The sequence below is a fragment of the Jaculus jaculus genome, chromosome 6, assembly GCF_020740685.1.
Source record: "Jaculus jaculus isolate mJacJac1 chromosome 6, mJacJac1.mat.Y.cur, whole genome shotgun sequence".
In the NCBI taxonomy this organism is placed as follows: Eukaryota; Metazoa; Chordata; class Mammalia; order Rodentia; family Dipodidae; genus Jaculus; species Jaculus jaculus.
Window position 1 is genome coordinate 111082274 of NC_059107.1, and position 22157 is coordinate 111104430.

Sequence of the window (22157 nt, forward strand, 5' to 3'; positions counted from 1 at the left end):
GCATGGCTACAGAACAAGTTCAAGGCTAGCCTGGGCAACTGTCTCAACACGAAAAGTAAAATATGTCTTGTTACGTAGCTCAGCGGTAGAGGGCTTACCAGTATGCACCACACTCTATGTCCAACCCCCAGGACTACATTAAATAAATAAGTTCTTTAAACATGTGTCTTTTTCTTTATTTAAAGTTAATAATTATATAATCCTTCCTGCTTCTCAAAAATGTGTCCATATTTTAAAGTATAAATTAATATGATTAATTTGTAAATCAAACTATGACTCCCAGTAGTTAGCATTTTTCTTATTCGTGAAAAAGCAGCGGTGTGTTTAGTTCCTAAAGAAGTAAGGTACCAGATCATTTGAGTGAAAACGAGCAGCATGAGTTGATACTGAAATTAGTATTTTTCTTCAAAAATGTTTACTTGAAATTGGTAGTATGGGGGCCTATTCTTAAAGAGGGAGATGGAGAAAAACAATCGTTTTGAAAAGAGGAAGAAGGGAAAGCAGTGTAAGCTTTCTTGAAAAAGCAGCGGTGTGAGTGAAACACTGTAGCCTCATCTCTGCTACTTAGTAACCCTTTTATGTCAATTCTGAACAATACCAATGCTTCCCGGGTGGTTGTGAATGCGATAGTCTCTAGTGATGAGCTCAGGGAGCCAGTTCTTGCCAGGACCAACCAATTCAGGTCATGATTTCCCTCCCTTCCTCCCTTCCTTTTTTCTGAGGTAGGGTCTCACTCTAGCTCAGGCTAACTATGTAGTCTCAGGGCAGCCTTGAACTCACAGCAATCCTCCTTCCTCTGCTTCTCAAGTGCTGGGATTAATTAAAGGCAGGTCATGATTTTTTTTTAAGGTTTAGTGTTGTGGCTGATTATTTTACTATGGTTCCACTTTCTTAGGAAATGACCCAAGAGAAGTGTCCCCCTCTTCCCCCCCCTTCTTGATAAAATTCTAATCTTTGCCACCAGTTCCTATTGCAAATGTCCCCTGCCCTTAATTTCTCCGGGGGAGCCTCCAGAACCTGAAGGTGTCACACTGTACCTTGAAAACACTCTGGTTTTTTGGCATCTGTATAAAGCTGAGGGTGATCTTTGTGGGAGGTTGCTATGACAATTTGCAAACAGCAGAGGCGATGGAACTCTGCAGGAGGTGGCTCCCTTTGATTGAAGTCTGCACTAGTTGGGGCCTGCAAGCTAGGTCCAGCCTGGAGTCGCAAGGAGGACAGAACAAGATGCATCCACACCTCTGGACAAGTTGAGAACCGGGATATGTCTCAGGAAAGAAGTGTATGTCCTGTCCTCCCCCCCTCTTCCCCGTCACCTGGGATTTTCCCCACTCCTGTTGAAAGTGACAAAACTCGAGTCCTTGGCACAAAGGCCCACGGTGTGCCACGCATTATAAATAAGGCGCAGGTGTGTGACAGGGGAGCAAATTTTAGCTCTTCAAAGAGGCTGCAGACAGCACATGAAAAGAGTGGAGAAATCCTCCACGTGTCTTGGAAGGAAAAGGGGAAAGGAATCTTTTCCTGCGGGGGGGTGGGGTTCAGTGCAAGAGGGAGGGATGAGAGGAGTTAGAAGTGTGGATCCCTGGTATTCCAGAGCTGAAAGAAAGGTGTGTCACTCCCAGTGGCGGCCCAGGGTAAAGGCTGGAGTTGTAGGGAAATGGGAGGTGTCTCCGATGTTTATTTTTGCCTAGCAACCCACAGCCAACTGCTTCCCCAGCTGCGGTCCACGCGCGCCGCTGCCTCCCCAAGTCCTAGCGACTGGAGAGCGGTCACTCGGTGTCAGGAACCCGGGGCGGGCGTGCGTGGCTGCCGTAGAGGTGGGAGGGCACCCCCTTCCTTCGCCCATGCTTGGGTCGCCCAGCTCAGCTGCAGGCCCTCCGTGGGGCCTGACTCTCCGAGGTGACCCTGGCACAACTAAGTTATCTTCATGACCAGTTGGGGAGAGAGGGTGGTGAAGCCACTGGGACCCGGCAAGGTGTGTGTGTGGGGGGGGTAGGTGGGGGGTGGACTGTATTGTATGGGAGCAGCTGGGTTTGGGGGCGCGATGGCAGGGGGAGGGGTCCTCTGCAGCGATTTAGGAGGAGGCAAGCGGCGGTAGGTTGCACCGTAGGGACCAGGGGTGGGGGATAGGGGGCACTGCGGAGGCTCAGAGGCCGGCAGGCAGGGGAGGGGGAGAAGGTCGCTTGTGGCGGAGCCCAGGGGAGCTGGGCAGATGGCCTAGGGAGAGACGGAGGGCGATCGCCGGCTGCAGTTTTCCGGGGAGCGGAGGGGTGGCTCGGCGGAAGATCGGAGGGGAGTGGGGGGGAGGGAGGGCCTCCGGTGGGTGGCTGGGTGGGGGTAGGGTGTACGTGAGCGTGTGTGGCTGGTTGGGGGGGGGGACGACGACAGGGGGGGGGTAGCGAGTCCGGGGAGGGGCCTGCGGCGGGGGCGGGGCCCGGGGCCGTCCTCCCGGGGCCGCGCCGCGCGCTCGGGGCGCGTGAGAGTGCGCGGGGACGCGCGCGAGCCCGGGACGCGGCTCCCGAGCGAGTGGATGGTGGTGGCGGCGGCGGCGGTGGCGCTGCCCGCTCCCCGCGGCCCTATGTGAGGGGATCGGGGAGGCCGGCGGCGCGCGAGGGGAGGGCGAGGCATGTGCACGGGCCGGGGGGTGCTGCAGCCGCCCGGGGAAGAGGAGGACGGCGGCGGCGAGGAAGAGAGCGGGGGGCTCGCGGCGGCGGCGGGCCCGGGCGGAGGGCATGCGGCAGCCGCGGACTGTGTGTGTCCGGCTGTAGCTGACGCGAGGCGGCGACGAGGCGCCGGGGAGCCGCGGGAGGGACGCGCCGGAGGAGGCGGCGGCCGCCAGAAGTAGCCGCGGGACCGGAGGGCAGCCCCTGAGATGCATTTTCCTCTCCAGCGGCCATGTTAACCAGAAAACCTTCGGCCGCCGCTCCCGCCGCCTACCCGACCGGTAAGGAGCCCCGATCCCCACGCCGACCCCGTGGCGCGTCTGCAACCCCCCCGCTCCCCGGGGCGGGTGGCTCGCGGGATCCGGAACAAAGTCGGCGGCGCCCGGAGCTCGCCGCGGCTTCGCTGCGCTCATTGTTGCACGCGGGCCCAGGGCGGCTCCGAGCAGAGCCGAACCGAGCCCTCGTCCCGGCCCGGATCCCGCCTTGCCCGTCTGGGTTCGGGTGGAGAGCCGCCCCGGGGCCTCCTCCCCTCGGGTGCCGAGCTCGGCGAGGCCTCAGCGCCCTCGTCGGCTGGCCGCCCTTCTTCCCGCCGCCCGGCTGCCTGCAACGTGGGCCCGCGGAGCTCCGGCCCAGTGCGGCTCCCCGGCCAGGTCTCGAACTCCCGCGCCGGGGCTTCGTCCCAACTTTGCAGCTGTGGGTCCCTCGCCCGAGGAAAGCGGGGGTGGGGTGGGGGAGCGCGCTGGGGATCCGCGTCCCGACGCCCCCTGGCTCCCGGGACGCCGCTGCTTTCCCCGGCGGCGGGCTCTCCTTCCATCTTCTCCCGGGAGGGGGGAGGTTCGCTGTCCCTTGGGGCCTGGTGACTCTCCCCTCCCCACCTATACGCACCCTGACCCTCTTTTGTCTCCTCCCGCGCGTGGTTCCCAGGCCGAGGAGGGGACCCCCCCGTTCGTCCGCTTCAAGCGTCCCCGGGGATCGCCGCGGGGGCTCCCCGAAGCGGAGTAGGGACGGGTCCGCCGCCCTCCCCCATCGGCCTGCCGCCCCTCCGGGCCAGCATCGCTGCCACCGCAGCCCACACGGTGAGATCCAGCCCCCGACGCCGCGGGGTGGGCTCTGGGGAGGGTCCCCAGGCACGAACACTGGGGCTTGGGGGGTTTCTGACTGTGTGAGAAGAGAGGGCCAAGTGCGCGAGGCTCCACGCCCCTGGCCAGGGGCCTGTCCTCGACGCCGCCCTCTAACTTGGGCGAGCCCAAAGCTTCGGCCACAAAGGAGATTCATGTCGTCCTGGGCCCCTCACTTCCCCTCTGGATCCCCGGCTTCTTTTCCTTGGAACTTCCTCCTTACCCCTTCTTTCCTTCTCTTTTTCCCTCTTTTTCTTCATCCTTACTTTTTAGAGCTCCCTTCCCCCACCTTCCCCAACCCTCCTTCCTCCCGGGGGTAGTGGGTATTTATAGAAACATGTGTGTTAGGGGACAGCTAGGCCGCTCTGCCCGGAAAATCGATCCCCCAAAGAGCCTCCTAGGCCCGGCTCTAGCCAGCAGGGAGCACGGCCAGTTGTCCCTCCCCGCCCCCCCCCCCCCGCGTGTGTAAGCATGTTTTATGAGTGCTACAGGTTTGAACACAGCAGAAATTGTAATTAACGTTAACAAAAATAAGAGGCGCAGCAGCAGTCAAAACAAAACAAGCCACCCCTGTAGGATTCTCTAGTTGGATGTTATTCAAAAGGAAAGGGCCAGCGTTGCTTTGTCCGTGGCAAGGGAAGGGCACCAGGCAGGTGCTGTGGTCCCTGGAGGGTCAAGAGGGAGGGGAGCTGCGCCCGCGACTGGTGGCTGCAGAGCTGAAGAGCTGGATTCGAGTTGAGCATGTACCTCTCCCAGCTGCCAGGGATGGCCCTTGGATGGTGACTGCCAGCCTGGAGGAGGTGTGCTCCTGGAGGAGGTGATGGGGTCAGAGGGCTCTAAAGGCCCTCTGGGTGAAACCCCTGAGATGCTTCTGTGAGGGATGCCTGCTAAGGCCTGCTTGGTTTTTGTTGCCCAGTGAGAGTTTTGCTCTTGTTAGCAAACGCCCTTTGTGGCCTGTTGTGAGCATCTCTGGGGGTCATGTGCGATAGGGAAACTTGTTTATCCAGAGACCTGGTGAGAAGATCTCGATAGACAGACCTGGAGAGTTGTAGACAAGTTTCGCAGAAAATGTTTAGTTGCTAGTCATTCTGTTTTTCCTGGCATTTCCAGTCCCAGGGGCTAGGAATTCACTACACAGGAATTAGCTCCTCTGGGTGGAACTATTGATGGGAGGGTTAGGAGTCTGCAAAGAGGACTTGTGTTCTTGTCAAGGTGGTGTTTTGGTTAAGAAACTGCCATTGGTTTGCGGGGGCCCGGGTGGGGGGGTGGGGGGGGTGTTACCGGTAGTATGTTGTTTGGTTTATTTAGAATCTTCTGACAGTTTGGAAAATATAACATCCAGGATTTTTCCACGTGTTGACATAATCAGGTGATATGATTTGTGTCTGGATTCCAGTTTTTGTAAGGATGGGCTTTGCTTGATTTGAGCCTCATTGCAATATTGAAATATGTAATAAAATTGGAGGAAAAGGTTTCCACTGGCAGAGTAGACTGTGGTGTACCAGAATGGAAAAGATGAGAATGTTTCTCTCTGGCCCTAATGATATAGCTGTGACTTGTAGTACATGCCTGACTTACCTGTCTTTAACTTCAGTTTTCTTTCATCATTAGATACTTGATTTTGAAAGTGTGGATTTTTGTTGTTTCTAATGTCTAGATTTCACAGAGCAGAAGAGTTTAAAAGACCATAAAGTCTATCTGACTTCATTCTTGCATCTTTAGATGAGGATGCAAACTCCACAAGCTAATTGGGTGGCCAATGTCTAGCCAAGTCACAGGAATACGCAATCAACAGCCCCGCACCCTCCTGAGTCTGGTTTGAATATACTGCTTGGGACTAATAATTCTAGGGAAGTTATATTAATAGCTTTATTATGAGTGCAAGAGCCTTTGCAGATTCATTTTACCATACATCTGTCAGATTTTTATAAGTGTTTTGATATTTAATTCCAGAACAATTACACCTGGGAAGAGCTGTTTTAGAATGAATGGGGAGATAAGGGCATTAGTGAGAGGAAAACATCTTGTCACAGGCGCTAGCCCATCTTTCCCTTGTAAGTGATAGAGTAAGCTGTGACTGAGAATTATGAGTGTATCTTATTTCATACTTCAGTCATTTAGTTTATTTCTGTTTCTCCTAAAAGTAAACCCAATAACTATCCTGATTCTCATTAGGTGTTTTTTGTTGTTGTTGTTGTTGCTCATTGGACATTATATGGGAGATAATGTATTTGTTTTAGAAAATTTTTCTATTTAAAAATTTCAAAATATTGATATATATTACTTTCATAACTTTCAGTGTTTACACCACTCTCTAGATACCAGCTTTACCATTATAAAAAATAGTTGGAATTAAAGAATTCATTTTTATTTAAAAATAGCAGTATTTTAAAGGAGAAAAAGTAGACGTTTGACTCAGGGCCACACAGGCTGTCAGTATGTTTGGAGAGGAATTCAGTCTTCTTGGACTCAATTTTACTTCCATACACATTTCTAAGATAACTTTGGGAAAGTTGTAAAATGCCTACAAATTTTGACATAGTGAAGAATCTGTCAATTTTTTCTTTTTCATTTATTTGTATTTCAGGAGATTAGGCTGCCAAACTTGATAGACTCCTAGTCCTACATGATTTTTATTAAGATATCCCATAATTGAAGGAGGGTTTTGAATGGCTGCATATTAACTTATCCAGCTGTGTGACGAAACCGTCGCATTTGTTTCAGTGTATCTTCTTCTTTTTTTTTTTTTTTGTTCATTATTTATTTATTTATTTATTTGAGAGTGACAGACACAGGGAGAAAGACAGATAGAGGGAGAGAGAGAGAATGGGCGCGCCAGGGCTTCCAGCCACTGCAAATGAACTGCGCCCCCTTGTGCATCTGGCTAATGTGGGACCTGGGGAACCGAGCCTCGAACCGGGGTCCTTAGGCTTCACAGGCAAGCGCTTAACTGCTAAGCCATCTCTCCAGCCCTCAGTGTATCTTCTTAAATGTGTCCCACTGCTAACCAGTAGCAAATCAGACTAAACCATGATCTCTGACTTCAAGAGACTTGAGTGGAAGTGGTAGGCTTTTACTACCCTTAAGCTTATGATATGGCCCTGGTATATATAGTTTGGAGTTGTTCTGCCATTTCTAGTTCTTCTCTTTCCTTTTTATGGATCAGTTAATTGTGCTTTTGAGTTTGGTTGTGATTTCAGGGTCCAGCAGTGTTGGGAACTCCATGTCCTTTTTTTGTTAGCGCTTTCAAAGTGAATCTCTCTCTTTTTTTTTTAAGTTTGGAAACTAAGGCTGTTAGGTTTTGAGTTGGTAGGTCCTTTTTACCGAGCTGTCCTTTGGCTTCAAGCCTCTTCTGATGTACTTACTGCAAGCCTAACATTTTGAGACTTGTGTCCCCAGGGACTCTTCCCAGCTTCCTTCCTGTTGACTGAATGTTTCTTTTTGAAGATATAAAAATATTTCTGAAGAGTAACTCCAAGAGAGGTGAGAGTTGACAGGGATTTATTGGCAAATCTACTTCTATTCAGCAGATGTTCATTAAGTAATTATATGCCCAAGTTTATGTTAGTAGGGGCTTACAAAGGCAAGAGGCAACCCTGCCTTGGAATTTCTTAGAGCCAAATGGATGCAATTGATACTAAAGCAATTACAACAAAATAAAGTGTGAATGATACAGTTATGTATGCAGGTACAGGGGAGCTGTTTAGCTGCTCATAGGAGTTGGGCAGAAACAGTGGACAGAAGGTGATTCCAAGCAGTGGCTGTGAAGGACACTAGTAATAGCTGCACTAAGTGCTGTGCTAAACACTTCACACATGCTACTTTCCTAATCCTCCTCAGAACCATAATGTGGTAGCTTTGGGTTCTTCTTTTTACAGACAAGAGAGATTAAATAAATGGCCCAGGGTCACACAGTAAGTGGTGGGGCTGTATTCATTTCGTGTATGTGTCTGTCTGCAAACCCCTGGGCTTCTAAAAACATGACCTCACCAACAGTACTGTGAAAGCACATGACATTTCCAAGGTCTTGGGGAATTGAACTTTGATCTTCTTGGAGAGACGGGTGGCAGTTGTAGATGAGACTAGAAAGGCTCAGGCCATCTAGGCTCTTGGGTTCTTATACATGCATTTGCTGTGGCAACAGGGTGCAGCCATGACCTTCAGTAAAAGCAAGAGCAGTCTCTTACTTGCTAACTCCAGAAACACTATGGAGAAGGGTTGCAGAGGTCTAAGCTAAGGAGAAGGGCCAGTTGTGAGGCTGCCTGATTTGTCCCAGTGAAAAACAGTGAAAGAGTGTCAGCTTAATGGCTGTTGATAGAAGCGGCATGAGTGAGTGGACACAGGAGGCTTCATGATGGTGAGGGAGGTACTTGAGAGGGTTTTCCTGATAGGCAGTGCCAAGGTCTCCTAGGTGTCCAGACAGAGTGATTATGTGGACGAGGAGCCTTGCTTAACCAAAACTGACAATTAGTATAAAAGAAAAAACTTTAATCAAAGAAAAGATCATGGCTTGTTTGGCTTGCTTGTGGAAGAGGGACCTCACAAGCAGGTGAACCAAGGGTCCTGAGCCCCGTAGACATGGATTGCCAAGTCTGCAGGAGGAGCCAGACCAGGCAATAACCATGAATGGTGCTGAATTTTCACCTGTTGTCACAATTAACCCAGGAGTTAGGAGAGTAAAAAATCCCAAAGAACCATGACTTGAACCCATCCAAGAGCAGATGGATTAGTAGTTGATACTCCAAATGGAGACCCAGGAGAGCTAGGAGGTAGGTGGGCCAATTTATTGCCAAAGTAGCTATACTTCTGTTAACTAAAACATTTATGATTTTTTTTTTTTTTTACTTATTTATTTGCAAGCAGAGAGCAGGAGAAAGATAAACAGAAAAAGTATGAGCACACCACGACCTCTGGCCACTGCCAACAAACTCCAGATGGATGCACTGCTTTGTGCATCTGGCTTTATGTGGGGACTGAGGAATTGAACCCTGGTACTTAGGCAGACAGGTGCCTTAACCATTGAGCCATCTCTTCAGCCCCTGTGACCATTTTTTTAAATTACACAAAACACAGTTGCAATAAATCAATGTGAGTTTCTGATTTGCAAAGGTTTTGCTTCACTGTCATTTTCGGAATCCCTAAAGTCCCAAGGTTAATTTTGTCCTTGATGAAGCTTTATGCTTTTTGTAGCACACATACGGTACTCCAGGTTTTTCTTCAGAAATGACCTTCATCTTGCCCTGAAGAGAAGACTTCTGAAGGAGAGAAATCTTTTGAATTTCAGGTGCTATTATTCCTAGTGTGTGCCAGACCACAGAGGGGAGGAGGGAGCACAGAGACGAATAAGGGCTTAGAAGAAAAGGAGAAAGCAGGCTGTGGTAGCACACATCTGCCTTCTCAGCCCGTGGGAGGCAAACAGACGAGGAAGGAGGATCGTGGATTTCAAGTCCAGCCTGTACTGTCTACAGAAAATTCTTAGCCATTCAGCCTATATGCGAAATTGTGTCTCAGAAAAGCATGAGAGGGAGGAGAAATGGAGCAAAGGTAGCAGGTGATGGGCAGTAGATAAGCTCATATGACTTTCATACATGCCCAGGGCTTTTCTGATGCATTTTAATGGCATGCCTTGCTTTTGGAATAGAATGGAAGTACCAGCTACCCTGATGGCACGTCAAGTTACGTAGCTTGGAGTATCATCTGTGAGCCCAATAAAAAGAAGTCTTCTAAAAATTTTTCCGAGAAATAAAATCTGAACCTGTGGCGTCATAGTCAGGCCCAAGTACTATCTTCTACTGGACTAGAAGCAATTGAGACATGCCTTGCTGTGTAGATGGATGGTCTTTATGTATGGTACTTGTTGGTTAAAAGTGGCATGGTCTTGGTACGCTGGAAAGGAGGATTTGGAATTTTACTTTCTAATCCAGGTGTTTCCCAAACCATTCCTTGAATTGCTGTATCACATCTACAGAAGCTAAGATTTAGTAGGAGAGAATAATGGACTTTAGCTCTGTTATTGTGAGCTCCTGAAGGGCAGAGATGTGGCCATATTTGTAGCTAGATCCCCCACTGATAGCAGTTGGAGGAATGGTATGGATTATGAATGGCAAATTGGTCTTTGAGATTTTAAGTAAAAATTAACCCAGTGATCTGCTGGAAGGAAATCCCAAGTAGATTCTTAGTAGGAGGTTGAGCATCTTGGCTTGCCCTGCCAGTTTTGTTTAGATAAGACTACATAGGGATAGTATGTGTGCTAGGAAGAGAAACTGCTACTTTTATTTGTATTAGTTAACTCTTCTTGCCATGACCAAATACCTGACAAGAAGCAAATTAAGGAAGAAGAGGGTTTCTCTTGGTTTACAGTTCGAGGGTACAGTCTATCATGGCCAAGAAAGCATGAGGCAACTGGTCACATTGGCTTTGTAGTCGGCAAAGAGAGATGAATGCTGTGTTTAGTGTATTTTCTCCTTTTTGTGCAGTTCAGGACCCCAGCCCAGGGAATGGTTATGTCCATGGTTAGGATGTACGATCCCACCTCAATTAACTACTCTAGAAACTGCGTCACAGACATGCCCAGAGATTTGTCTTCTGGGTGTCTAGTTGACTATCCACATTATTTTTGATGGAAACCTGAGGATCCTACTAGCCCATTAAATACATGTGTTGAGGTTGAGGGTGCTGAGCCATAGGAAGAGGCCCAAAACCGCAACGTGGCTACTGGCTACTTGTCTTGTTGGCCAGAATGTCCTTAAATGGTCACTGCAGTCAGTGACACCCGGAAACTTGAAAGGACAGGTCAAAGACAGTATTTGCTACTTCCTCATTGCTGTGATAAAATAGCTGACAAGATGCAGCTTCAGGAAGCAAAGGTCTCTTTCAGCTTACAGTTCCAGGGACACATTCTGTTGCAGTGTGAAAGACATGACAGCAGGAAGAGGAGGCCACTGGTTAAACTGCACCCACAGAAGGCAGAAGGGTGGACAGGACGTGGGACCAGGCTGTAAAACCTTAAGGCCCACTCTTAGTGACCCATCTACTGCGGCAAAGCTCCACAACTTTCCCAAACAGCAGTCAGCTGGGAACTAAGTGTCCAAACTTGGGAGCCTGTGGAGGAGGGCATTTTACATCCAAACCACATCGGATTTACACGACAACCAGGGTGCATATATTTGCAAGTGAACCTCTCAAGCATAGACGCTGTTTTTTTTGTCTCTGTGCTGTAATAGATGTTCGTAGGGTTGACTAGACATTCAGGGGAAAGGGAAACCCTGGCAACAAAATGTTTTTGGAAGAAGTTTAGGTCCTGGAGAGAGTAAATGAGACAGATGCGGGCCTTACTACTGAGTGAAGCATGGAAGGTGCTGGGATCTGGGCACTAACTCCCTTGCTCACTCGTGCGTTGTGTGTCTCAGTTCCATATGAAGTGCGCGTTGACTGGTACACCTGTCAAGTACCAGGCCTGCTACTAAACATGTGGAATGGTGAACAGGAAAGGTGGGTTGCTACCCCCAGGAGAACTTACTGTGAAACTCTGGTTATGTAGGTGTGGCATTTGTGGGGTCGGTCCTACCTGTGTTTCCTAACCTTGCCCAGCCTAGTGTTGCCTTTTCCCTATATCTTGTCAGAACCCGTAAGCATCCTATTCATTCTCTCAGTCAGTGTGCTCACGGGGTTCCTCTCGGATGTAAGACACTTTCCGTCAAGCAAAACTTGATTCTTGGACATAGGTTTCAAGGCAGGTTAGAGTTTGTAAAGTGAGAAGTGGCGGGGGAGGATGAGAGCTGATTTATACATGCCCACACTTGGACAGATAGACCTGATCCATTCCACTTAACCTGTCTCGTTCTGCATTCCAGATTGGTAGCAGCAAGCACACAATGAATGATCACCTGCACGTCAGCAGCCACAGCCACGGACAGATTCAGGTGCAGCAGCTGTTTGAGGATAACAGCAACAAGCGGACAGTACTCACGACGCAACCAAATGGGCTTACGATGGTGGGCAAGACAGGCTTGCCTGTGGTGCCCGAGCGGCAGCTGGACAGCATCCATAGACGACAGGGGAGCTCCACCTCTCTGAAGTCCATGGAGGGCATAGGGAAGGTGAAAGCTACCCCCATGACGCCTGAGCAAGCGATGAAGCAATACATGCAGAAACTAACAGCCTTCGAACACCACGAGATCTTCAGCTACCCCGAAATCTATTTCTTGGGTCCAAACGCAAAGAAGCGCCAAGGCATGACAGGTGGGCCCAACAATGGTGGCTATGATGATGACCAGGGATCATATGTGCAGGTGCCCCACGATCATGTGGCTTACAGGTACGAGGTCCTCAAGGTCATTGGGAAGGGGAGCTTTGGGCAGGTGGTTAAGGCCTATGACCACAAAGCCCACCAGCACGTGGCCCTGAAGATGGTGCGGAACGAGAAGCGCTTCCACCGGCAGGCAGCTGAGGAGATCCGGATCCTGGAGCACTTGCGGAAGCAGGATAAGGACAACACCATGAACGTCATCCACATGCTGGAGAACTTCACCTTCCGTAACCACATCTGCATGACGTTTGAGCTGCTCAGCATGAACCTCTATGAACTCATCAAGAAGAATAAGTTCCAGGGCTTCAGCCTGCCTCTGGTCCGCAAGTTTGCCCACTCCATTCTACAGTGCTTGGACGCCTTGCACAAAAACAGAATAATACACTGTGACCTTAAGCCCGAGAACATTCTGTTAAAGCAGCAGGGTAGAAGCAGTATTAAGGTGATTGATTTTGGCTCCAGCTGTTACGAGCATCAGCGCGTCTACACGTACATCCAGTCTCGCTTTTACCGGGCTCCAGAGGTGATCCTTGGAGCTAGGTATGGGATGCCCATTGATATGTGGAGCTTGGGCTGTATCTTGGCAGAACTGCTGACAGGTTACCCCCTCTTGCCTGGGGAGGATGAAGGGGACCAGCTGGCTTGTATGATTGAACTGCTGGGGATGCCTTCCCAGAAACTACTGGATGCATCCAAACGAGCCAAAAACTTCGTGAGCTCCAAGGGTTATCCCCGTTACTGCACAGTCACGACTCTCTCTGATGGCTCAGTGGTCCTCAATGGAGGCCGCTCCAGGAGAGGGAAACTGAGGGGCCCTCCAGAGAGCAGAGAGTGGGGGAACGCACTGAAGGGATGTGATGACCCTCTTTTCCTTGACTTCTTAAAACAGTGTTTAGAATGGGATCCTGCGGTTCGCATGACCCCGGGCCAGGCTTTACGGCACCCCTGGCTCCGGAGGCGGCTGCCAAAGCCTCCGACCGGGGAGAAGACAGCGGTGAAAAGGATTACCGAGAGCACTGGTGCTATCACGTCGATTTCCAAGTTACCTCCACCTTCCAGCTCAGCTTCCAAACTGAGGACTAATTTGGCACAAATGACAGATGCCAATGGGAATATTCAGCAGAGGACAGTGTTGCCAAAACTTGTTAGCTGAGCTCTGAGTCCCCAAAGCTGGTAATCTGAAAGATACGACATAGCTGAGCCTTATTGGATTGAAAGGAGTAGCTCAGACCTGTTTTTATTTGCTCAATAACTCAACTCATTTGTATCTTTTCAGCACTTAATTTTAATGTAAGACAGTTGTCTTGTTTTGTTTTTATAAAATACATGGGGACAATGCTTTAAGTTTTTATACTTTCCGAAACTCTTTTTTGCGTGTATGTGTGCGTGTGTGTGTGTGTGTGTGTGTGTGTGTGTGTGTGTGATCTAGAAGTACGATGAGCCTTACTGTATCTAGTGTGGCAGAGTAATAACATCAGTGGCAGGCCACTGGTTTCTTCATGACTGCCCACGCATTTACAGATTGGTCAGCGACATTCACTAAGTTTTCATGGTTCATACTCTATTCTCGGCTGGGAGGTAGCTCCAGGTTCATGTGCAAGATCAGCATGTCCCGCCTCCCTCTTCCGTACATCAATCCGGGTCACAGCACTGGTGGAAGGAGAATGGTCAGGATGAAAATCTCTAAGAAAAAAAACTGCACATTAGAGATTTTTTTTTTTTTTTTGTAAACTTTGCTCAAACAATTACAAAGTGAGATCCCCAAGGCTTAAACTGCCCAGTTAGCATTCTAACATTTAAAGCCAACAAAGCAGCATTTAGCGAATGGTGGAAACTAAAACGTTTGAGTTCCTCCAAATTTTCTAATATGATCGGCAAGCTCTTTTGTCAGGAAGCCTCCTCCTATGGAATTGGTTTTGCACCTAATTTTAGAAATGTATTCCACGACTGTTCGTCGCTTCTCTTTCTCCTGTCTCTGTTCCTCTTTTACCACACATCTGTTGCCTACATTTAGCATATCTTCCTTTGCTGTCCATCTGAGACTGTCGATCCCGAGACAGCTCGGCTGTGCTGGTGACCATTGTTTCATACTCCAGTTTCACAAAGAAGAGCAGCCTAGCTACTGAAGGTGGGGGTTTCCATAGTTCCAAAGAAAATTTCGGACATTAGAGTGAGTTCACCCTTTTCAGGTGCCTCTGAGGTTCCCTAGCCTGGAAAAGTACTCTCCCTTTAAAAAGAAAGAGGGTTGAAAATCCTCTTGGTGAACAGAGAAGTCACTGGCTGTTCAGTCAGGTCAGTTTTAACAAGGCATTTAAAGGAGGAGAAGTTCAACCTCAAGTTAAATGGTTTGACTTGTTCTTTGCATCATCAGAGCAACCATGGAAATTGCATTCCTCTGTTTTATTTTATTTTATTATTATTATTTTTTGATTGCACTGACTGTTCTTGTGGGAATGACACTTTACCTGAAAAAGTGAGAGTTAGGTAAAAGAGTATTTTCTTCTCGGAATAATAATTATTTTCACAGTGAAATTTTCAGTATTTTATCACTAGTGTATGAGCAGTGATATATATCAAATTCAAGGCACGTGGGAAGAATTTTTTTAGTATGTGCAATTTAATATAGAAAGATTTCTGCCTGTTTGGACAGTAGGTTTGGGGTAGTATAATTATGATAAATAATCTTTTATATGCACAGATATTATTGTATTGCCTGTAATTGATTTACAAATCCTTAAAGCATGGTCCCCAGTGAGGCCAAGAAAGTTTCCAGTTAAGTTCTTTTAGTATTAATCCTACATTTTCTCCTTAAAAAAAAAAGAAGTGTAGTTTTGAACAAAACATTTTACTTACCTTGAGGCTTTGCCAGTTGATGGTGGAAAACTATGCTCAGGAAATATTTCAGATACTTGCCAAAAAGATAAAAAATAATAAGATTAGCTTATTAGTGAGTGAGATTGCTATTTGCTTTACTATTTAAGGGTGTCACGGATAAATTAATTTGTACTTCTGTATTTAGAAATTATAGCTCATTTCCCCTAGTCAAATCCTCTAGCATATTGTATACATTTCTGTGTGAAAGTGCAATACTGTGTCAGTCAGTTACATTTTAAACAATGCCTATGTGACAGTACCCCCCTCCCCCGTCAGTGGCTTATAGGAATTAAAGATGTGTATATTTATCAAAATTTTGGCTTACAGGTATAAGAAGCGTAAAATTTGGTTTGGGGCTTTACAAAACCACAAGCCTCTTAATGATAGCTAGTGTCATTAAAAAATATGTAAAAGCAAGTTTTCCTCTTAAAGGCTCCTCCCTGTCATCGTTCACATTTAGCTTTAAATACATGAACCTGAGCCTGCCATTATGAATTTCCTTTTAGAATACCTGTACTTGTGACATTTTATAGATGAACTAATACTGCTTGTCTTTCCCCTACCATCCAACACTGGTTCTTAAAATGCCAGCAATGCGTTTGTGATAACTTTTATTCACAAATGTAACTGGGAACTTTCAAGCCAAACTATAATGTGCAGTGCTATGGGACTTTTTTTTTTCTTTTGTCCAAATACAGTGAAATTTCCTTTATTAATAAGAGCCACCATGTTTCAGCATTTAGTGATACAACTGCTTAAAAAAGAAAATCCCTAGTTTGATTATGTCTGAAACAAAAATGTTGCATCTCTGTGATTTTAAAACCTAAGTAAATAAAGGGCTCTGATAGGCTACTAGGAGTGGGCTTGGAACAGTCGTTGGTCTCACAGGTTACCATTGTCTAGGGACGTCTGAGCTGTCTTCAGACTAAGGAATAGCACAGTGTCATTTTGTCATGGTTGCAGTCTCATTTGGCTCCGTTTCTTGCACCACCTGAGTGTTTGTTAGCACTTAAGTGTATCACAACAATAGTGGAGTAACAGTGATGCAAGACTGGCTTAACAGTAGAGGAGAACTTGTGCCCTTAGTGTTAACAATGTGCCTTTTGTTCTGAATGCCATGTTGTAGGGCATGCATTTTTTGACCTCTTTAACTCTTTGAATACTAGGCAGTAAGAATGGAATCCTTCTGCAAAGATACATCTGTCTTAAATTTCTAGTTACAGGCCTTAATAGAAACTGTAAGGCATGAACCATCATCATCAGGCGCTGAACAAGAGAACATGGGTTAGCGACACTAGGAATAATTCCTATGTTCAGAGGGTTAAAAATGGTCTTTGTTGTATCTTAACATCAGACTGATTTTTTAAATGATAACTTTTTGTTATGCTAACACTAGACAAAAAAAAATCAACTGTATTTGTAAAAATTTACCTCAAACCATTTAATTTTATAGTGTGATTAATCCCAGGGCATTTGGTATGAACCAAAGTGCATTCCTTTTCTATGTGCCTGGCTCTAGTGAGGATGGCCAGGGATTTTTACAATTTGGGTGCAAGGCACTTAAGCCACTTTTAAACTTAATGGGTGGTGTGGGGTCATATTAAATGACTCCATCAGAATGTTAGAAAACACTTTAGGCATCAGTAGCATTGGGCCATATTGGAATCTTAAAATAAAAGTGTGAATTATTTTAAAGAGAGCATTCATTTTTGTAATTTTTTTCATCAAGAATATTTCTGGTAAGCAGATGACTTTTTAAAAATAAAATTGATTGGGTTGGTAAAGGTTTTAATATTGCCCAACATAATGCTGTGGTAGCATTTAAAAACAAAAGTCTGTGAACTCTTTGTTTCTTAGGGGCTTGTACATCTCTCTGCTATGGACATATATAAAATTGTAATTATGCTCAGCTCAACTGCTACAGTTATGTCTAGGCAGTGGCTTGGGTTTCTATCGAGCAACAACTTAGACACGTGACTGTAATATGCTGCAACTGTGTGTACTGAAAATATGTGAAAATGGTTGAATGTGGACTGTGTATATATGTATGTAAAAATTTCTGTGAGATGCTGCTGTCGCCACTTAACATGAAACATGTTCTAGTGGATTTCAATCCTAGTGGCCAGTTCTATGATACTGTATGTATTGTACAGCTGATGGCAGGAGTAAGACTGTTTAGTGAATATTTGTTAAATTTTATTGTTGTGGCCAGAGATAATTTCAGAATAAAAATTTAATGTCCTACCTTACTTCTCTCCCCTTTTCTAACTATAATTTAATTCCTAATCTATTTCTGGTGTTCTTGGTCTGTTAGCCTGGAGAGACTTTAGGATGTCAGATGGATAGCTCTGTGTCCATGGCTTAAGCTCACATCGTCCATTCTGCAGATTTGTTCCTCAGCCATAATTGATTTGTTTTGGGAGAAAGCACCTACTTTGACTCATCTCTCAGGGTGTTCTATTTTCCTTTAACCATTTTGTTAACTTTTCTTTACATGGTGTCTGCCATGCTGGGCTCCAGATCTTCTTAACCGTCACAATGGCAGTTAAGCTGATAGAGTAGAGGCTGCCAGTTCTCCCGCCAGTCTCTATTTCCTACTGTGCCCAATTCTCGTCAGCTATTTTTACAAGCTTTCTCAGGTCCACCCATGCTTGTGAATGTGTGTAGTTGAGCAGTGCTTCACTTTGGGGGGTTTTAGTGTCTCCGGGAGCTGCCGCTATCTCCTGATGTGTCAAGTTCAGTTAACACCAAGCTAAGCATTTCCTTATCAATGAAGGCAAGCACATGTTCTTATAGCGTCAGACACTGTAGGAATATTGTGTAAACAAGTATTTCCCTGGTGGAATGAACTACCTCACATTTTTATTTACATCCCTCTTGCCACTAAGCTGAGGAATTTTCTCTCTATATATGGCTTCCTACTGCAATAGTAGGATTTGCTATAAGAAGGGAACCCTAAAGAGTTCTGAAGCCCAGCTTGTGTCTTCACATTGCATACCAGAAATCTTCAGTTTTGATTACCTGGCTGCTCAAAGTTCATGCCTATTGTAAAACAAAATATAAATTATAGGTGATGAGCCTATGTAAAATTTGGAAGTTGGTGCTGAAGCAGATGTGTATGGTCCCTCTCTCAACCTGGGCAGGTTCCATTTCTTGTTGTTCTTACAAAATCTTCCAGGTCTCTTTCATAAATTGGTTAATGTTATATTCTGTTTGCATGTCTATACTTCCTTTTTGGAGTCAACAACTATATAAATATATCTTCAAACTTCAAAGTTCCTTTTAAACAAGCTTTAGAGAATGTCACTAGCTAACACTGATGCTGGTCTTTTAAAGGAGGGGAAATCTGAGTACTTTTGTGTTTGGGAAAGGGCATTAAAAAAGGCTTTATTTCATTTTTTAAAATTTTAATTACACTACATTTGTTTTCTGACTTCAGGTAAATAAAGACTTACCATTCCTGTTATTTATCCTCCCAAATGAAGAATCTACTATTACTGTTTTGCATACACTTAAAAAAATTGTGTCTTGATACAAAGATTTTGGTCCCCTTATTTGGTTTTGCTTTGACTTAGTTATTTTGCTTACATCCTTAATATCTAGTATATTTTATATACATGGGAGGCATAGCTGCATCTTCAGAAAGTTAAAAGAATAGTGACTGTTTTGAAGCAAGCTGACATTTTAGGTGTATTAACTAGCCATCTATAATAAGGATATGTATTATGGATATATTATAATTGCATCATGTATTCCAGAGACCGTGGCTCCTTAAAAAGGAAATAGAGCTCCTTCGCCAACCTTGTGTATATAATATGAACATCAGTTCATCCTCATACATTCCTTCTATCTATAATTTTCTTTGGTTGGTGTTTGAAGGAAATGAAATAAATCACTCCAAAGTGACTTTGTAAAAATTTTAGTTTGTGATTGGTCTAGGATGTATAAGTTTAGAAAGAGGAAAGGAATTTGCGCAAGTAGTGAGCATTTCAGAACCTACGTAAATTTTCAGTTCTCCAGAATACTTTTCAACTGGGAGAATACAAAAAATTGAACAATAAAACATTTTAGTCCCTAGGTATAACAAGTAAATTTAAATGCAACTTCTCATACTTACTAGTAGAAGAGTAACATGGCCATTTGTGGGAAAAGTAATGGTAGCTTTATTTCCTGTGTTCATAAAATATGTTTTAATAAAGATTGAGTGTGTGAAAATATTTTTGACAATATAATTCTCAGGGATTGAAAGTAAATTTCCCTGTAGCAGTAGGTAAGTCTCTTCAATTCAAGCTTACTTAGGTTTCCTTTCCTTTGACTCCATATTTAAGTAAATACAGAATGACTGCCAGGGAAATATATAAAAATAAAAATTTCAGATACAATTTTAAAATACCAAATTGTAAATAAACCTATTTTACAAACTAAAATATTGTGTCTTTCCTTGCTTTTTATCCCAAATTATTTTCCTTTTTACATTTGAAAACTTTTAAATATCAAGACTATTTCTTCACTAGTAAAAATGAAGTGTTGGCTATAAAAGCAAAGCCCTCATATAGGCCCAGATCAGTTAAGAGATAGTGAGTTATTTACAGTTGTTTGTGGGGGGGGGGCAGGGGAAGCTTATATATGTAGTCCTTCAGAAAATTAGTGTATGAGTAAATCTTGGCTAATTTGTCATCCTGTTATCTGAAGGGCAGTGCCCTATTAATGGAATTTAATTTTTGGACTTTTGCTTTGATAGGCTTAAATTTTTTTTTTTAAATTGAGTAATAGTATTCTTTACCATCTTTTGCAGATGTATTCATTTGTCAAATACTTACTGAATGCCTACATGCCAAATTCTGACAGAGGCACCAGGAATATACAAGACTGAACAAAACACAGTGCTCTTGACAGCAAGTTTGTAGACTGGTGGGAAGGCAGAAATACAATTATTAACAACAACACAGTTGCAAATGCAATGAGAGGCGAGCTGGGCAGGAAGAGTGTGTGGAGATGAGTGAGTGCACAACATCGGAGGGCTTGTGTTGTGTGGATCATGAATTTCTTCCCTAGAAAATAAATAGCTGCTTTTTTTCCCCTGAGGAAGCTGAGTGAGCAGCTGAGGCAATACCCTGCGGATGGATCCCAGAGAATGGGAAATACAAAAAGACACTGTAGGTGGTTAGGTGCCAGCCCATGCCAAGCCTTGCAGGCGCACGGTTTAAGGGTTTATTTTTTGTCTTATGAACAAGGCAACAAGTAGGAGCGTAAGGGGGGAAATGCCATAAGCAAAATGGTTCTTGGCTGTGTTCAGTAGACAGAGAGGTCAGAGTGGAGGAAGAAATTCTTCAGCACTTGAAAGTAGTAGTAAGAATAGCAGACGGTATATAGAGTGAGAATATGGCTATTTAAAGATAGAGGTGAGCGCCTTGAGGATGCAGATTATTGGGATGGAAACAACAGGTATGCTTTTGTATAACAAAAGTTGCTGTAGCTACTTATCACTTGCTATACTGCATCAAAGTGGATCATAATACCCAGTTTGTTCAAAGAGGGAATTGAAATGACTTTGGTTGGAGTGCAAAATACTGGCAAAACTATTTATACTAAAGACTTGGGGAATAAAAACATTCATTCAAAAATTTTGAGGAACTTTTAGACTCAGAGATTGTTTAAACATATGTAGTAGGAGAAGGGTTATGAAAGTCAGCTAAGTTAAATTCTCCAAAACTAAACAGATAAAAGGAAGACAAGGAGGGAGGGAGGAAGGATGAAAGGGAGGAAGGAGGAAAGTTAATCTGCTTTGTTGGGTTGCCTCCCTCTCCTGCTCCTCTATAGAGTTTAACCATCCCAGCAATGGAATCCACTAGCCTTCTACCTTCAGGACGTAGGTTCAAAACTGTTGATAGTTCTAAACCCTATATATGCTACATTTCTTTACAAACCCATGATAAAGATAATTTAGTACTATAAGAAATTAATAATATTATAATAAAATAGAACATACAGAATACTATAATAAAATTGTCACAATCAGTACTCTTGCATTGGAGGCCCTTACCAAGGATCACTTGAACCAAACATTGTGATACTGTGAAAATTGATTTGATAGCCAGAATGGCTACTATTTAAAGGGTGGATGATGTGTACAGCATCTGGACCTTGAATACAAAGGGTGCTTCATCTCCCTGGTGCGCTATGGTGTGAGATTTCATTACACTACTCAGAATGGTGTGCAATTTAAGAATTAGGAATTGCTTGTATCAGTAATTTTCCATTTAATATTTTCAGACTGTGGTTGGTAATAGGTAATTGAAACAATTGGAAAGAGGACCCTTGAAGAAGGGATCTTGGAGAGACTGGGAGGGGTAGGGGAGATTAAGCTGCCCTTTGGAAGAGGATGTGGCCTCCTGTGAGATATAAATGCTCAAAGACCTGGGCAAGAGGAATTTCCAGGAGCCTGGGTGTATGTTTGGAGTATGGTAAGCAAGGAATGGATGATTCAAAATGGGGAGGGGAAGGAAGTATGGTTAGACTGTGGAGAGGGCCACACAGACCATGGAAAGACTGAAGAGTTTGTTCTGTTTACACCAGAAAGCCATTGACAGCCATTCTAGTTTCCTGTGGAGAAAAACTAGAGACAAGCCACATGCAAATAATGTCCCTTTGTGAAGACAGTGTATATATATATATGTGGATGTATGTATATGTATATGTATATGTATATGTATGTATATGTATATGTATATGTATATATTCTGATATATAAATATCAGAAGTTAGGTATGTACAGTTGAATAGGATGCCGTCCCAGACCACAGAATTTGATGGATGTAGTTCCTCTTTCAGCTGAAGACTAGCAGAAGCTTGACATTGGAGAGCATAATCTTTGTCTCCATAGGATTCTGACTTGGTTCCCACTTCCAGATACGGGTTCCTTTCCACTGAGTGGGTCTCTTAGCCAATGAGAAAGCTGTTGGTTACCCACCAAGGCTGTGTGCCACCACTGCACTGATGTAGTTCAGACCCCTGGTTACTCAGATCGTTGTTGGCCACTTGCCCCCAGTAGCTTATATAACACTTTCCAGCACTAGATGGGCTAACTGTCTGGGGTCTGGTTCTCTTTTGGATTCTAGCCACATCTCTCCATGTTCTGTGCTGGCAGCATATGGTATCTTCAGCGATAGGTTGTTTCCTTTTCCCTTAGGCAGG

General features: G+C 45.0%; 1 protein-coding gene across 1 annotated transcript; it reads left to right on the forward strand.

Moving 5' to 3' along the window:
- Positions 1–2768: 2768 nt before the first annotated feature.
- On the forward strand, positions 2769–17212 carry Dyrk2 (dual specificity tyrosine phosphorylation regulated kinase 2). Its single transcript, XM_004650077.2, has 3 exons — positions 2769–2944; positions 3588–3739; positions 11635–17212. Exons 1-3 carry the CDS (start codon positions 2896–2898, stop codon positions 13240–13242), a joined length of 1809 nt encoding a protein of 602 aa, XP_004650134.2. The 5' UTR covers positions 2769–2895; the 3' UTR covers positions 13243–17212.
- The last annotated feature ends 4945 nt before the right edge of the window (positions 17213–22157 follow it).

Bases quoted from the DNA above. Each gene is read 5' to 3' on its own strand.
- Dyrk2 (XM_004650077.2), top strand. From the start codon at position 2,896: ATGTTAACCAGAAAACCTTCGGCCGCCGCTCCCGCCGCCTACCCGACC. The intron at 2,945-3,587 runs GTAAGGAGCCCC...CGTGGTTCCCAG, and splicing joins TCCCGCCGCCTACCCGACCG to GCCGAGGAGGGGACCCCCCC. The intron at 3,740-11,634 runs GTGAGATCCAGC...TCTGCATTCCAG, and splicing joins CTGCCACCGCAGCCCACACG to ATTGGTAGCAGCAAGCACAC.